General features: G+C 43.9%; 1 protein-coding gene across 4 annotated transcripts in view; it reads left to right on the top strand.

Annotated features, from left to right (window-relative positions):
- Nucleotides 1-13052, top strand: part of NOTCH2 (notch receptor 2) — a 195371-nt gene extending 182319 nt beyond the window's left edge. For all 4 annotated transcript variants that reach the window (XM_032249562.1, XM_032249563.1, XM_032249560.1 and 1 more), the window contains 9 exons: nt 1222-1569; nt 2421-2563; nt 2751-2961; nt 3402-3498; nt 4792-4960; nt 5587-5888; nt 6654-6801; nt 7456-7553; nt 8452-13052. In XM_032249562.1, coding sequence (XP_032105453.1) covers nt 1222-1569; nt 2421-2563; nt 2751-2961; nt 3402-3498; nt 4792-4960; nt 5587-5888; nt 6654-6801; nt 7456-7553; nt 8452-9840 — 2905 coding nt within the window. In that variant the 3' untranslated portion in view covers nt 9841-13052. The remainder of the gene's footprint in view (nt 1-1221; nt 1570-2420; nt 2564-2750; nt 2962-3401; nt 3499-4791; nt 4961-5586; nt 5889-6653; nt 6802-7455; nt 7554-8451) is intronic.
- The last annotated feature ends 2759 nt before the right edge of the window (nt 13053-15811 follow it).

Genomic DNA, 15811 nt, shown 5'->3' with positions numbered 1-15811 from the left:
CAGATGGTGCCAGCCTTGTCCCATCGCACACTACCCTGTGCTCTCCCTTGCTGACAAAGGGCCAGGAATGCTCATTGCATAATGACCCTCTTTCTCTGCCTATCTCTGCCTTCTCACCTGCTGCCTTCGTGACCTCCTGGGGAATATAACTTTTGGAAGTGGTGTTTCCCACTTCAGGCAGCCTCTCACATAACCTGCCTGCAGGATGGATGGAAAGGTCTGTATCTCTCTCTTCACCCCATTTCTTTCCCTAAGACTGTTTTTCCCCACCCAGATTTATCTGGAAGCATGAATTAGATTAGGACTGTGACCCCTCCTAGTCTTCATTGTTACAGTTACAGGAGGCTGTATGGTTTAGGTAGGAACTTTCCTATTAACTAGCCATTCCATCGAATTTAATCCCAATTAACTCTCGACAGCCCGTGAGGCATTGGTATTACTAACATTCTTTCATAGGTGAGAGAACTTAGGCCCAAGGGTTAAAGAACTTGCCAAAGCAAGTTATTTTATTGACTCCTAATCTTTTGATTGAGCTGGCATGAAAAGTTGTACATACAAATATCAAGGGGAGGGGATGAGGAGAGGAGAGTATAGATGAAATAGTTTGTACATCAAATCTTTTAGGTTCTAATTCCTTTTGCAAATATTGAAAGAGACTGTACAAGTAAGATATGGTGTCCTATAAGGACATAACCACTCGCTTTTACCTTCTATAGTTGGGATTCACTCTTGAAAGGGAAAGAAATGGATCATGTTAATATGGTTCTCCGTATGGCAACTCTCAATGGTTCAGGTCCATTTATCAAGTTTCTAGAGGCATTTTTCACTTCCTAAAGCCCATTGTTACCTTACTGGGGGCAGTGGATACAAAGTAGAGAAAGCATGAACCAGGTTGACTTTTGTTCATATATGCAGCTTTGTTTGAAAACCTGACTTAACAGGATTGTAAGCTGCCTGGGAGCCCCTAAGCTCCTGCAGCATAGTTAGTACAGTGTTGTTCTTCATTTAGGAAGTACTCAACAAGGATAAGTGGCGTATACTGTATGTACTCTATGACGTCAGGGATAGGAGATGCAAAGAAGGTTTCGTGGGGCATTTGGGTCCTAATAGGAGCCACAGGAAAATGGGTAGGAAAATCCACAGTAGTTCCAAATGTTAAACCAAACAGAGCTCCAGTCTAATCTGAGCCCTTTTGTCTGTTCTCTGCTTCTCCTGACCTAGGTATGACAAATACTGTGCAGACCACTTCAAAGACAACCACTGTGACCAGGGCTGCAACAGTGAGGAGTGTGGCTGGGATGGGCTGGATTGTGCTGCTGACCAGCCCGAGAACCTGGCAGAGGGTACCCTCGTTATTGTGGTGTTGTTGCCACCTGAACAACTGCTCCAGGATGTTCGCAGTTTCTTGCGGGCACTGGGCACCCTGCTTCACACCAACCTGCGCATTAAGCGGGACTCCAAGGGGGAACCTATGGTGTACCCCTATTATGGTGAGAAGTCAGCTGCCATGAAGAAACAGAGGATGACACGTAGGTCCCTTCCTGGTGAACAAGAACAGGAGGTGGCTGGGTAGGTATTTGGTTTCTGAACTTCAAGGCTAATTTTATGAAGCCAAGAACTTTGATATATAGCACAAGTCATAACTCAACCTATAGAAATGCAAAGATCAGACAAATAGAGTGGCCCACCACTAAGATAAAGCCATTACTCCAGTACTTATGTTTAAGTCTAAAGACGTGCCTTGATCTTGGGGTCCCGAAAAGTGGGCTGGGGTACACAGGAGCAAGATGTCTGGAAGGCCTCCTCAGGTGCCAGAATTTATAACCTTTTGCCAGACTTGCCTCAAATCCCTTTATCAGATGTTCCTTTTTGCATTAATCATTGACTTACTGTCAAGGCTCTTCTTTAGAGTATATGTCTCTTTGACACGGGTAATGATCTTCAGTTGCTCTGTCATTCACACCTCACTCTTTGTTGGTATATTCTCAAACTTTCAACCCTCCAGCTAGCTGAGATAACAATGCAGAGACAAAGGAAAATAAGGACTAAAAGTGCACAGGGATGTGTTTCTAAAGTAGCACTAAGTACCACTGAGTAGGTAGGAAAGAGTAGAAGACAACCACTGAAACCTTCAGGAGGAAAGCACTGGCGACCAGCTTCTCACTTTGTCATGCATTGCCTCAGCCGGAAGGCTTCAGTCAGCCAGACTAAGGAAGGCGGGACATTCTCTGTGGGAATTAGTGTTAAGATCTCAAGGGACAGTATCTTAATTTCTGAGTTATGTCTTAAGGCAGCATCCCAGAGGTGGGGACCTGATGCTGAAGGGGAGGAAGGAAGGCTCCCATCACCCTTCATGACACATTGTGCCTGACCTGCACTCTTCTGTTTTCCTTCTCCACTTCTCCCTTGGCATCCGACAGCTCTAAAGTCTTTCTAGAAATTGACAACCGCCAGTGTGTTCAAGACTCAGACCACTGCTTCAAGAATACAGATGCAGCAGCAGCTCTCCTAGCCTCTCACGCCATACGGGGGACCCTATCATACCCTCTCGTGTCTGTCATCAGTGAGTGGCACTGGTGTTGAGGGGAAAGGTGGCGGGGGGACAGTGTCAATTGGGGGCATAGTTTTCATTACGCAGTCCTCTTTTTTCAGGACTGGTGAGGTCAAAGTTGTCCTGTAAATGAATCTAATGCTGACATGGAGAGGTTGATGTTTTATTCAGCACTTTCCCTGTCTCTGTGGACTTTCAGGTGAATCCCCGACTCCAGAACGCACTCAGCTGCTCTATCTACTTGCTGTTGCTGTTGTCATCATTCTGTTTATTATTCTGCTGGGGGTTATCATGGCAAAACGAAAGCGTAAGCATGGCTCTCTCTGGCTGCCTGAAGGTTTCACTCTTCGCCGAGATGCAAGCAATCACAAGCGTCGTGAGCCAGTGGGACAGGATGCTGTGGGGCTTAAGTAAGAGGCATTGCCAGCAAGCCACTATTCACAATATAAATAGGGATAGACTATTTATATATATGACTAGAAAAGTGTATCTTGTTGAATTATGATTTTAAATCTAAGCTCTGGACGTTTACTCGCAGACTATGATTCTAAATGCCTTATGTGTGACTGAAACCACAGTCAGAGCCTGGGTGCATCTGATCTGTGCATATTATCACAGTGCTGCCCAGCTTCTGTGTTGAGGTACACTTTTGTTTTGAGCTCTCGCTCAGTGGTAAGGGAAAGGATGAATGCCGAGGGGATGTCACAAGATGCCCATCTTCTCTTGGCCAAGACCCCGTAAAATTGTATTATAGCCATGGGAGTGTGTCGTGGTGGAAAGTGTTGAAAACCACTGTGTTAGTTTATGACATAACCGCCATTCTTATTTTTCCTTTTTATAATCGTATTAGAAATCTTTCGGTGCAAGTCTCAGAAGCTAACCTAATTGGCTCTGGAACAAGTGAACACTGGGTTGATGATGAAGGGCCCCAGCCAAAGAAAGTGAAGGTGAGGTGTCCGTGGTAGAACCAGCGTTGTCAGCCATTATCTGGTTACATTTCAGATTTTTGTCCTTTAGCTCTAGAGTGTCCTGAAACGGAGGAAAGAGTGATAGTCTTTATATGTTACCCAGACAATAACTATCCTAGGTTCTCCTAAACAGCAGGAATCCTTAGATCATTGATGACCTTGGGTTACCTATGTATGCTCTTCAAGAATAACTCTTTAAAAATATTAAAACAAACATGTCCCCTTCCCTTAGTGTCATGCTGGCAAGTAGTCAAGTCAGGACTGGGATGTGTAGATGGCAGTTGCTTCATGGCCACTTCTCTCCCTCACCCTTTATGGGCACTTCTCCTTCTATAAGAGAAGATGAAATGAAGCAGCGGAAGAAAGCCGGTGATCACTGACATTGGAGGCTCCATACCTTGAGCCCAGGAAACTAAAACCTTATAAAAACAAGGGGTACACTGGGCTGAGACTAACGTGAAAAAGGAGACCCTCCATCCACAGCTATGCATGGCAAGAGTATGATGGTTAAGAAAATTGCTTTAGTTAGTAACAGAACTGGATTCAAGTCCAAAACTCTGCCACGTAGTAGCTGGCAAGTTACTTAACCTCTTTGCAATTATCCTTACCTGTAAAATGCGGGTAATAATAACTCTTTCCTCCATGAGTTGTTGTGTTGGCACATGTGCCTTATCTACTTTCCGCAGCTTTTAAATTATCGTAGTTATTATTATCGAATCGTGTTTCCTGAGTGCTTACTACATGTTGGGTGCTGTGTTGAGTACAAGGAAGCAACCTTGAACAAAGCTTATCTTCTCTTCTCGAGACGCATATAGCCTCATGGTAGAGGTGGCCACATAGTGCTATGTAAGCACTTAACACATGACCAGTTAAGCAGAGTATGCTTTTTAGGGCCAACAAGAAGAATTAAACTTTACCTTCTAGTGGAGGGTAGGTAAAAGTGAGAATTGTGTGCTCTGGAGATCTAAAGCCTGAGTTTGGGATGTGGTGGGGGAATTGTCTAGCTGACGCAGGCGAGGTAAGCGGGAGCCACAGCACGAGAGCAGTGGGAAGCCAAGGCCAGGGTAATCCTCTGGAGGGTTGGAGGAGTAGGAAGAGAGAAAACAATAGGAGGTGAGGAAGTGTGGCAGAGGCTCTGGACAGGTTCTCCTCAGCAGTTTCTGGTGGTGGCCCGATTGATAGGGAGCTGAAGATGTGGCCTTGCTTTCGGAAGAAGATGACCCCATCGATCGACGGCTATGGACACAGCAGCACCTTGTTTTCACCTTTCAGGCTGAAGATGAGGCCTTGCTCTCGGAAGAAGACGACCCTATCGATCGACGGCCATGGACACAGCAGCACCTTGAAGCCGCAGACATCCGTAGGACACCATCACTGGCCCTCACCCCACCTCAGGCAGAGCAGGAGGTGGATGTGTTGGACGTGAATGTCCGGGGCCCAGGTCAGCACCAGGAAGCCTTCCCCTCTTCACTGTGCTATGTCTGCCCATGGTTCTACATTGTTGTCCCTGTTTTTGCCCTGTCCAGCCATATACCCCTTTCCAATTTCACAGACTCTTAATCGGCTTGAGGAAATGAATGTTTAAGGAATGTAGCCACGTGAAGAAATTATGAACTCAATAAGGGAAGGATTTCACATTGCTTTATGTACAATGTGTGGAGACTAAACAGGAAGATAAAATGGGTTAGATTGTAGTAGGATAGAAAAATAATATCCCAAAGCAGAGGATAGAGAGTTAATATCTTAGGCATATATTAATTGTTCTATTAATATTATATATTTTTAAATTTCGAGTTAAAATAATAGCACTTAAACTTGAACAGAAAAACTTGTTTAACTTAGAGAAGAGCCCCTGCTTAAAAAGACTCATACTTTCCCATTACTCTTTACAGAAATGACATTATCAGAGGAAAAGGTGGAAAATGTGAAACTAATAACTAGTTACTACAAGAAATACAGGAAATTCTTTGCCCATAAGGATAACTTTATTCAGATAGAACTGTTTCAACAATAGGGTTAACTTCCTTCTCCTTCTTGAGTACTTCCTGGAATTTTCGATTCCTACAGATGGCTGCACCCCGTTGATGTTGGCTTCTCTCCGAGGAGGCAGCTCAGATTTGAGTGATGAAGATGAAGATGCAGAGGACTCTTCTGCTAACATCATCACAGACTTGGTGTACCAGGGTGCCAGCCTTCAGGCCCAGACAGACCGGACTGGTGAGATGGCCCTGCACCTTGCAGCCCGCTACTCACGGGCTGATGCCGCCAAGCGTCTCCTTGATGCAGGTGCAGATGCCAATGCCCAGGACAACATGGGCCGCTGCCCCCTACATGCTGCAGTGGCAGCTGATGCCCAAGGTGTCTTCCAGGTAAAGAACATGAGAAGAGTCACTTGAATAATAAGAATTCCTTTGGCTCTATAATGTTTTATCTTTTTTAAGGAACTAATATCTAGTTGAATTTATTCAATCATTTGAGACACTGGGGCAGGTATTAAAGTCATGCTTGCTAGATGGGAAAGCAGGAAAAGAGAGGCAGACAAACTGGCCTAGCTATATATAGGCAGATAGTGATAGAGCCAACTGCAGATAACACCAGTCTTCTGATTATTAGTCAGTGATAATTTGTTGTGCCAAGATGCCTCCCAAATGCATAGATTAGATGAGAGTGAAACCTGGTCAGGAGCCTTTGCCTGGTATCAGCTACTTCTTATGGATTTGCCTGACTGGGCTTCTGGCTGCTCAGTGGCAGTTTTCTTGACATGAGTTCATATTATATTCCCTGATTCCTGTTTATTTTATCCTTATGAGGAAGTCGGAAGCATTCTGAATCACCTTAGGCTGCACACTGTGATTGAAGTGATACTTCCCCGCATCCCTCTTCTTTCCTGAGAAAGTAGAAGCCTCATCCTTTGACCTTATTTATTGAGCACCTGTTTGTTTATTTATTTATTCATGCAACAAATATTTGTTGATTGATCATGATAGACTCTTGGGCACAAAGATAACAAGATTTTCCCTCCTCTCCAGGAACCTGCAGTATAGCCTTAGCTCTGATGCCCTTGTTTCTTCTCTGAGTTTCATCGTTTTCCTTCATCTAGGTAACTCTCTTCTCTGTACTTTCTCCTCTTCTAGATTCTGATTCGCAACCGAGTAACTGATCTAGATGCCAGGATGAATGATGGTACTACACCCCTGATCCTGGCTGCCCGCCTGGCTGTGGAGGGAATGGTGGCAGAACTGATCAACTGCCAAGCAGATGTGAATGCAGTGGATGACCATGGTAGGAATGAGAGGCAGGGATTCGGATTCTTACCTGCAAAGCATGCTTCTGAGGAGGGGAATGGTTACATGACCCTTAAACAACTGTCTCAGATCTAAGTACATTGGAGATTCACTCATTCGTTCATTCATGCATCTATTCATTCTTCCTTCAACATGTTGAGCTCAGAGATCCAAGCCAGTAGGAGATCTCCAATTAAAATGAGGGATTTTTAATGAGGGTTCTTGGACCTCAAAGCAGATACATGAAAGGTTTGCCCGTGTAGTTTCCTAGGTATACCATTCTTGATTTGAAGATTTATGAGAGCTGACTTCTCTAGGAGAGTTGTGGGATATTCTTAATGTAAATTCTGACATGTAATATATAGGTTTTTGTCTTCAGTATGTAACAGGGTGGATTCTGCCATGTAGTAGGCATGAATACCTCATACAAGTGATCCTTTCACCTAGAGGTCTTCTGCAGGATAGGCAACCTGTACTGAAGTATTTTTAGAACAGAGGAAAAGGAAGAGATGACTTTGGTTTTTCCTATAGACTCCTATGGAGAACTGCTTCCTGCTGATCTCTGGGGAGTTTAAGGTTTCATTGTACAAGTCATGGTGCTTTATACTAGGAGTAGGAAATGTCTGCTTATAAAAATGTTTCTTCCCTGTAGGAAAATCTGCTCTTCACTGGGCAGCTGCTGTCAATAATGTGGAGGCGACTCTTTTGCTGTTGAAAAATGGGGCCAACCGAGACATGCAGGACAACAAGGTACAATCTGTGGGCTCTGAGCTCGAGGAGGCTCGTAGCCCTGCCTCAGTTATAAGCCCCTTCCTGTTTCTATTTACAGCTTCTCTTATGATATACATAAAGATGGAAGCAGTTTGGGCAGACACTGGGTTTGGAGAGCGTGATGAGGACACTGGGCTTGTCTGGGCATGTGTCTGGACTGAGTTCTCTGCCCTCTCAGTACTCAGCTGACAGTAGGCTGGCTGTGGATAGCTTGGCACACCTTTCCTCTTCCCTGACATTTCCTTTTTCCAGTTGTCTCTTCTGTTCATACTTCTTTTTCTCTTGTTTTCTTTCTTTTTCTCATCCCACTTTTTTTTTTCCTGTCCTTGGATACCCTGATGTTTTCCTGTTTGGTTTTCTCCCTGAGTTTTTTGTCCTGCTTCCTTCTCTTGTTCATCTTCTCTCAGTTTTCTTATCTTAGTCCTTTCTTGCACATGTTTTGTCTCTTCTTTCTTTTACTCTTTCCCTTATTTTTCCAAGTTCTGTGCATGCTTTAGTTTCTTCTCTTCCTTTCTTTCTTATTTCTAACTCCTTTTCCTATTAGAACCTTATTTTGATAAGCTCAGAACTGTTTTAAGTGAGTCTCCAGCTCAGGGGCATGCTTTATTTTATGAATTCCCAACTAAAGAGATATTCCCTCCAAGGGGCAAAATTGTTTTTTGAGGAGAGGTGAAATAATCGTACTCTTTTCATGTATAAATCACAGATATACATTCAGCACATTGATAGAGGCACAGCCTATCTGTGGTATTAGTATTTCATGGGGGAGATAGTTAGGAAAACATGCCTAAGGGGGTGATAATAAGAAAAAATGAGAAACACTTGCTATATTCTCAAGAGTGTTATTAACGTGTTCTGTGATGGGCCTTTTCTGTAGGAAGAGACACCTCTGTTTCTTGCTGCCCGGGAGGGGAGCTATGAAGCAGCCAAGATCCTGTTAGACCATTTTGCGAATCGAGACATCACAGACCACATGGATCGTCTCCCCCGCGATGTGGCTCGGGATCGCATGCACCATGACATCGTGCGCCTCCTGGATGAATACAATGTGACCCCAAGCCCTCCGGGCACCGTGCTGACTTCTGCTCTCTCACCTGTCATCTGTGGGCCCAACAGGTCTTTCCTCAGCCTGAAGCACACCCCAATGGGCAAGAAGTCTAGACGGCCCAGTGCCAAGAGTACCATGCCCACTAGCCTCCCTAACCTTGCCAAGGAGGCTAAGGATGCCAAGGGCAGTAGGCGGAAGAAGTCTGTGAGCGAGAAGGTCCAACTGTCTGAGAGTTCTGTAACTCTGTCCCCTGTTGATTCCCTAGAATCACCTCACACATATGTGTCTGACACCACATCCTCTCCAATGATTACATCCCCTGGGATCTTGCAGGCCTCACCCAACCCTATGTTGGCTACTGCCGCCCCTCCTGCCCCAGTCCATGCCCAGCATGCACTGTCTTTTTCTAACCTTCATGAAATGCAGCCTTTGGCTCATGGGGCCAGCACTGTGCTTCCCTCAGTGAGCCAGTTGCTGTCCCACCACCACATTGTGCCCCCAGGCAGTGGCAGTGCTGGAAGCTTGGGTAGGCTCCATCCAGTCCCAGTCCCAGCAGATTGGATGAACCGCATGGAGGTGAATGAGACCCAGTACAATGAGATGTTTGGTATGGTCCTGGCTCCAGCTGAGGGCGCCCACCCTGGCATAGCTCCCCAGAGCAGGCCACCTGAAGGGAAGCACATAACCACCCCTCGGGAGCCCTTGCCCCCCATTGTGACTTTCCAGCTCATCCCTAAAGGCAGTATTGCCCAGCCAGCGGGGGCTCCCCAGCCTCAGTCCACCTGCCCTCCAGCTGTTGCGGGTCCCCTGCCCACCATGTACCAGATTCCAGAAATGGCCCGTTTGCCCAGTATGGCTTTCCCTACTGCCATGATGCCCCAGCAGGATGGGCAGGTAGCTCAGACCATTCTTCCAGCCTATCATCCTTTCCCAGCCTCTGTGGGCAAGTACCCCACACCCCCTTCACAGCATAGTTATGCTTCCTCAAATGCTGCTGAGCGAACACCCAGTCACAGTGGTCACCTCCAGGGTGAGCATCCCTACCTGACACCATCCCCAGAGTCTCCTGACCAGTGGTCAAGTTCATCACCCCACTCTGCTTCTGACTGGTCAGATGTGACCACCAGCCCTACCCCTGGGGGTGCTGGAGGAGGTCAGCGGGGACCTGGGACACACATGTCTGAGCCAACACACAACAACATGCAGGTTTATGCGTGAAAGAGGCTGCCTCCAGTGTAGAGACATAACTGCCTTTTGTAAATGCTGCTGAGGAACAAATGAAGGTCATCCGGGAGAGAAATGAAGAAATCTCTGGAGCCAGCTTCTAGAGGTAGGAAAGAGAAGATGCTCTTATCATTCACGTAATGCAGGAGAAGCAGTTCATCAGTTTCACTGGATATCAGCAAGGCTTATTGGGGGGCATGGCTCCTTCTAATCTAATAATCAAGACAAGTTCATGGAAATGCAAGATGAATACAAGCTTTGGGACCATGTTTACTATCTTCTATTTGGAGAATAAGATGGATGCTTATTGAAGCCCAGACATTCTTGCAGCTTGGACTGCGTTTTAAACCCTGTGGGCTTCTGCCATATCCATGAGAAGATTCTACACTAGAGTCCTATTGGGAATTGTGCCCCAGAATTCTGCCTGAATTGACCTACGCATCTTCTCCTCCTTGGACATTCTTTTGTCTTCATTTGGTGCTTTTGATTTTGCACCTCTCCGTGATTGTAGCCCTACCAGCATGTAATAGGGCAAGACCTTTGTGCTTTTAATCATTCTGGCCCATGAAAGAGACTTCAGCCTCCTTTCCCCTCCTGTCTTCCCAGCATCCCTTGGAGTCTCACAGGGGTTACTTTGGTATGGTTCTCAGCATAAACCTTTGAAGTATGTTTCTTTTGCAAATGGACATACTGTATTGTGTTCTCCTACATAGATCATTCCTAGAGAAAGAAGGGGAACAGAATATTTTTCTTGAGCAAATTTTGGGGACAGGAGATCCCTTCAAGACGCTGCACCTTAATTTCTCTTGTCTGTATACAAAACTTTACCAGGAAGAAGGGTATAAGTCTGTTGTTTTTCTGTGAGTGGGCCTGGACATTGTGAAGTTTTATCGTTGATAGTCTAGTTACTATGATTCTCCACTTTTTTAAAACCAGAAAAAGGATTGGAATGTTAGAATGACCAAGAGACAAGCTAACTTGTGTAAGAGGAAGTTACCCACCCGCAGGTCCCCCAGCTTCCTGCCCAACATTCCGTTCACTGCCTGTATGGAACACATTTGTCCCAGATCTGAGCACTCTAGGCCTGTTTCACTCACTCACCCAGCACATGAAAGTAGTCTTTTAATTGTTGAGCCTTTCATCTCCACAGAAGAAAATGTCTGAAATGTTGTACCCTTGCCATTTAGGACTGAACTTTCCTTAGCCCAAGGGGCCAAGTGACAGTTGTCTTCTTTTTGTCCGGTGATCAGTGTCTACCTCCTGATTATCTTTCTGCTTAAAGGCCTGCTGACCAAGCTTTCTTTCACACTGTGTGGTCTGAGTTACTGGTATACCCAGTATGTTCTCACTGAAGACGACTTTCTGTGTTCAAGTGAAGGAAATGGAAAGTCGGGCTTGTTTTCTAGGGTCTAAGCCCTATAAGAAGGTTGGAAAAGGAGGAACTATATAGCAGCCTTTGCTATTTTCTGCTACCGTTTCTTTCCTTTGAAGTGGCCATGACTTTCCCTTTGGCAACTAACATAGAAACTCACCAGAACGTTTTCCTTTCCTAGAGTCACCTTCTAGATGATAGTGGACAACAACTCATTGTCGTCATTCTCATGTTCAGACTGTGATTGCCCCTCACCTGAATCCGCTCTCTGTATCCAGGTTCTTGGCAATTTCCTTGACTCTCTTTTAATTCCAGAAGCATCTTAATCAATTGTAGAAAAAGAATAGTTTTCTTTTTCTTATCCTTGGGCCAGTTAATAATTCGTCCTTGGCTACACTGCCACTTCTGTACAGTGCTGCGATGCCCATGACTCCTGCAAAATAATTTCTGCCTGGGCATTTTGTAGATATTAATAGGTGGATTCCTGACTCTTGGTTTGAATGACAGTTCTCATTGGATGGCTGCAGATATACATCAGTGCACCCCACTTACCTGATTTGTCTGTCGATGGCCCCATATGGAAAAGTCTGTTGGCATAATAGTTTACAAATGGTTTTTTCACTCCTATTCAAATTTATTGGACCAACAAAAATAATTAGTTCTGCCCTGAGATAAGCAGATTAAGTTTGCTCATTTTCTGCTGTATTCTCTCCACGTGGCAACAATCCGTCAGCTTCTTTCATAGTGTGCAGACATTTTATCATTCCAAATGGTGACTCTCTGCCCTTGGACCCATTTATTATTCACAGACGGGGAGAACCCATCTGCATGGACCTCTCTGGACACAGCATACCTGCCCCTTCCTGCCCTCCTGCTCCTTCCCCACTTCTGGAAGTATTAGCCGCTGATCCAGCCACTTGAATATTTTATATCCTCCCTTTTCCCTAAGCACAATGTTGGACCAAATTGCTTGTTTCTTTTTCTCGGAATACTTTAATTTGGATCCTTTGGGTTTGGAGAAAGGGATTGTGAAAGCTGTCATTATAGACAACAGGTTTCAGTGAGGAGGAGGAGGAGGACAACACTGCCTTTCAGACATTTTACTGATCTCTTAAAGAACTCTTGAATTGTGTGGTATCTAATAAAAGGGAAGGTAAGCTGGATAATAACTTTCTTATTTGGATTCTGAATTGGAGACTCAGTTTTTACAAGACACATCTTTTATGCCATGTATAGATCCTCTGCTGCCATTTTTGGTTTATTTTTATTTTTATAAATTCTTCCTTTCTTTGACTCCTCTTCTGCCTGCCTTTGGGGATAGGTTTTTTGTTTGCTTATTTGCTCCCTCTGTATGTGATGGTGGGGGAGGGAGAGGTGGGAGGAAGAGAGTCTGAGAATTAAAGATTTCAGTGTAAGCAATCAGCTATGATGCTCAAATCCATTGCATCATCTTATTGAATTTGCCAGTTTGTGATTCTTGCATAGTAAAGAACCAAAGGTATAATGTTTTGTTGAGAGGTGGTTTGGGGGTTTTGACCCTAACCAGTACATTGAATGTATGATGACTATTTGGGAGGACACATTGATGTACCCAGAGGCCCCCACTAATAACTGGTACTATGGTTATTTCCTTGTGTACATTTCTCTTAAAAGTGATATATCTGTTTGTATGAGAAACCCAATAACCAATAAAAATGACCGCATATTCCTGACTAAACATAGTAAGGAAAATGCACACTTTGTTTTTACTTTTCCATTTCATGCTAAAGGTAGTTAAGATGAAATTTATATGAAAGCATTTTTATCACAAAATAAAAAAGGTTTGCCAAGATCAGTGGTGTTATATTTTTTATTTTCCAATACTGCCTCCATGGCCTGGCCATGTTACCTCATGAGACCATAATCTACTGAGAAAAAAATTTTCTTTTCTTTCTGAATCCTACAAAGACTAGCACCAAACTTCTTTTTTTTTCTTCCTTGAGTTAGATCATAAATAAATGCTTCCGGAGACAAAGCATCTGTGAAATAGGAAACATCACAGAACTGAGCACTCTTCTGTGCACTAGCCACAGCTGGTGACAGACAGTTGCTCAGGGACAAGGTGGCTTCCAATGGAAATGGAAAGTAGCTGCTATAGCAGGAATTGGGAATTGGGATATAAATAATAATATTATGCTGTTATGTAAACCATTGATCTGTAACATTCCTCAAGTGAAATTTGCATAGAACTTAATATACAGGATTATAAAATAATGATTTATGTATAAATTTGTAACAAGTTCACATACACTTATTCATAAAGTGAGTGAGATACCTGAACATGAATATTTGGTGTTGATTATATGTGTTGCATTAGCAGCTTCATATCAACCCTAATATCTTATTTCCATTTTCCATTATTTTGCAGAAACTTTATCAACCACACATGCATAATTATAAATGATAACAGTTTTTTATATGTTGGTAACAGTATTCTTTTATAAATGACTTGAAATCTTAGGATATGCTTCTGTTAAGTACATAAAGTAGCTTTGTTCAAGATCTGCACACTTAAGGTGTTAACATAATTTAGCATTAATTGGTTATGCTCAGAATATTTTAGTTTTATATAAAACATATTTAAGTCTTCATGTTGGGTTTTATAATGGTGGAAGAATAAAATGAATTTGAGAGCTAAGGAATGGTCACCTGTGCAGGCCTGCCACTCAGAGTTCAAGTTGCCACTTGCAAACTATTTGGGAACTAAATTGCTTCATGAAAATCTGCTTCAGTGGATCCAGGCTGCAGGCCATTGGGTGGCTGACCACATCCTGTCCCTGCAATTATAAGTCTTGAATCCTAGCCTATTATGCAGGGAGGACTCGGACACTCCAAGATGTGAAGCCAAAAAAGGAGAGCAGGGCTAAAGCAAAGTGCCACCCCATCACAGAGCTGGCGCAGTAGGCTTGGACGCTAGACCATGAGCATGCCAGGAGAGGGGCTGGTGCCTCTCAGTCATGCAACTAAGAAGCTTCACAACCCAAGGAGAGGGGCTGGCTCCTTTATCAGAGCAACCTCCTTAATGCCCACATGCTTTTCAGGATGTGGGCAGTGGGGAACTGTGAGCCTGTTACTGCCTCTGCCACTGTGTCTTTTAGCCACAGGGTATATGAAATTTGTGTGTGTGTGTGTGTAACAGAATTTTTCCTTCTTTTGACTTAGCACCTAGAGAAACACATTTAAAATATTTGCACCAGTCAAGTCTCAACCACAAAGTGAGGGCACCCTCAAATTAGGATACATCAAAGAGGGCTATTTACAAAGGATTAATTATGAAAGTGTGTGTGAGATGTAGGGGACCAACACACAGTAGTGCAGAAACCCCCTGTAGAATCAGCAGAGTGATTTTCCACTCCTGGGTGCAAAAGGCCAGAAGTCACTAGGACCTGGAAGCATAGTCTTGTAGAGCACGGGTCCCCAGTCCCTGGGCCACGGGCTGGATACCATAGTCTGTTAGGAACTCTTAGGAACCAGGCTGCACAGCAGGAGGTGAGTGGCAGGCAAGTGAGCATGACTGCCTGAGCTCTGCCTCCTGTCATATCAGCAGTGGCATTAGATTCTCATAGGAGCATGAACCCTATCGTGAACTACGCATGTGAGGGATCTAGGTTGTGCCCTCCTTATGAGAATCTAATGCCTGATGATCTGAAGTGGAAGAGTTTTATTCAAAAACCATCCCCCACCCCCAGTCCATGGAAAAATTGTCTTCCTGGTGCCAAAAAGGTTGGGGACTGCTGCTGTAAATCAGGCTACCTTAAGAAGAGTATGATTTCCTTCAAAGCACACAGTGGGTCTTAAGCCCTCAGAAAGAAACTAGGGCATAAATGAATACCCTAATTTCATCCCCTCCCTGGGCTTTCTGTTTGCTGGCTCCAAGTGGAAGACTGCAAATATGGGAGCTGTTGATTAGATCTATCCAAATAGGCCAGCTTTCTGGCTGAGAGCTTGGTGGAGAAGGAAAGGAGTGAATCTGAAGGGGCAAACATATCATTATCTAAAACAACGTTCTCCCTGCAACTATAATTATTCCTGGGAAATTTCCACTGGTAACCTGTTATTGATGTGTCTAGGCAGAAAGCACAAAGTAAAAAAGTATATGGATTTAGAATCCTGACTTCTTTTTCTCATCTAGTCGTGTGTTCTTCACCACTTTGGCTTTGAGCACTTGTACTGGAGACCATCAGCAGTAGGATGGTTGAATTCTGGTACATTCACTGAAATGAATGCTATGTGTAAATGAAAACAGGCAACATGCAACAACATGAAGTATGTTCATCGAAAAATGTTGAGCAAAATAAACCAGGCCCAATACATTCTGTTTGATTCCATTATATAAGTTTAGGAAAACCCAACCAATAGTAAATAGATAATCTGAACAGCGGCTACTTTTTGGGAATAAGATCTTGACTGAAGTGAGGAAAAGTAGAATCTTTCTGAAGGGTGAAAATATCTTGACCTGGGTGGTGATTATGTGAGTGTATACTTATGTAAAACTTCATGTAAAATTTAAGAGTTATGCATTTGACTTGTGTAAATTATACTTTAATAAAATGT

This window comes from Sapajus apella, unplaced genomic scaffold (assembly GCF_009761245.1).
Source record: "Sapajus apella isolate SASKATOON/1434 unplaced genomic scaffold, GSC_monkey_1.0 scaffold69, whole genome shotgun sequence".
Lineage (NCBI taxonomy): Eukaryota > Metazoa > Chordata > Mammalia > Primates > Cebidae > Sapajus > Sapajus apella.
This window is presented reverse-complemented; position numbering and strand designations above follow the sequence as displayed.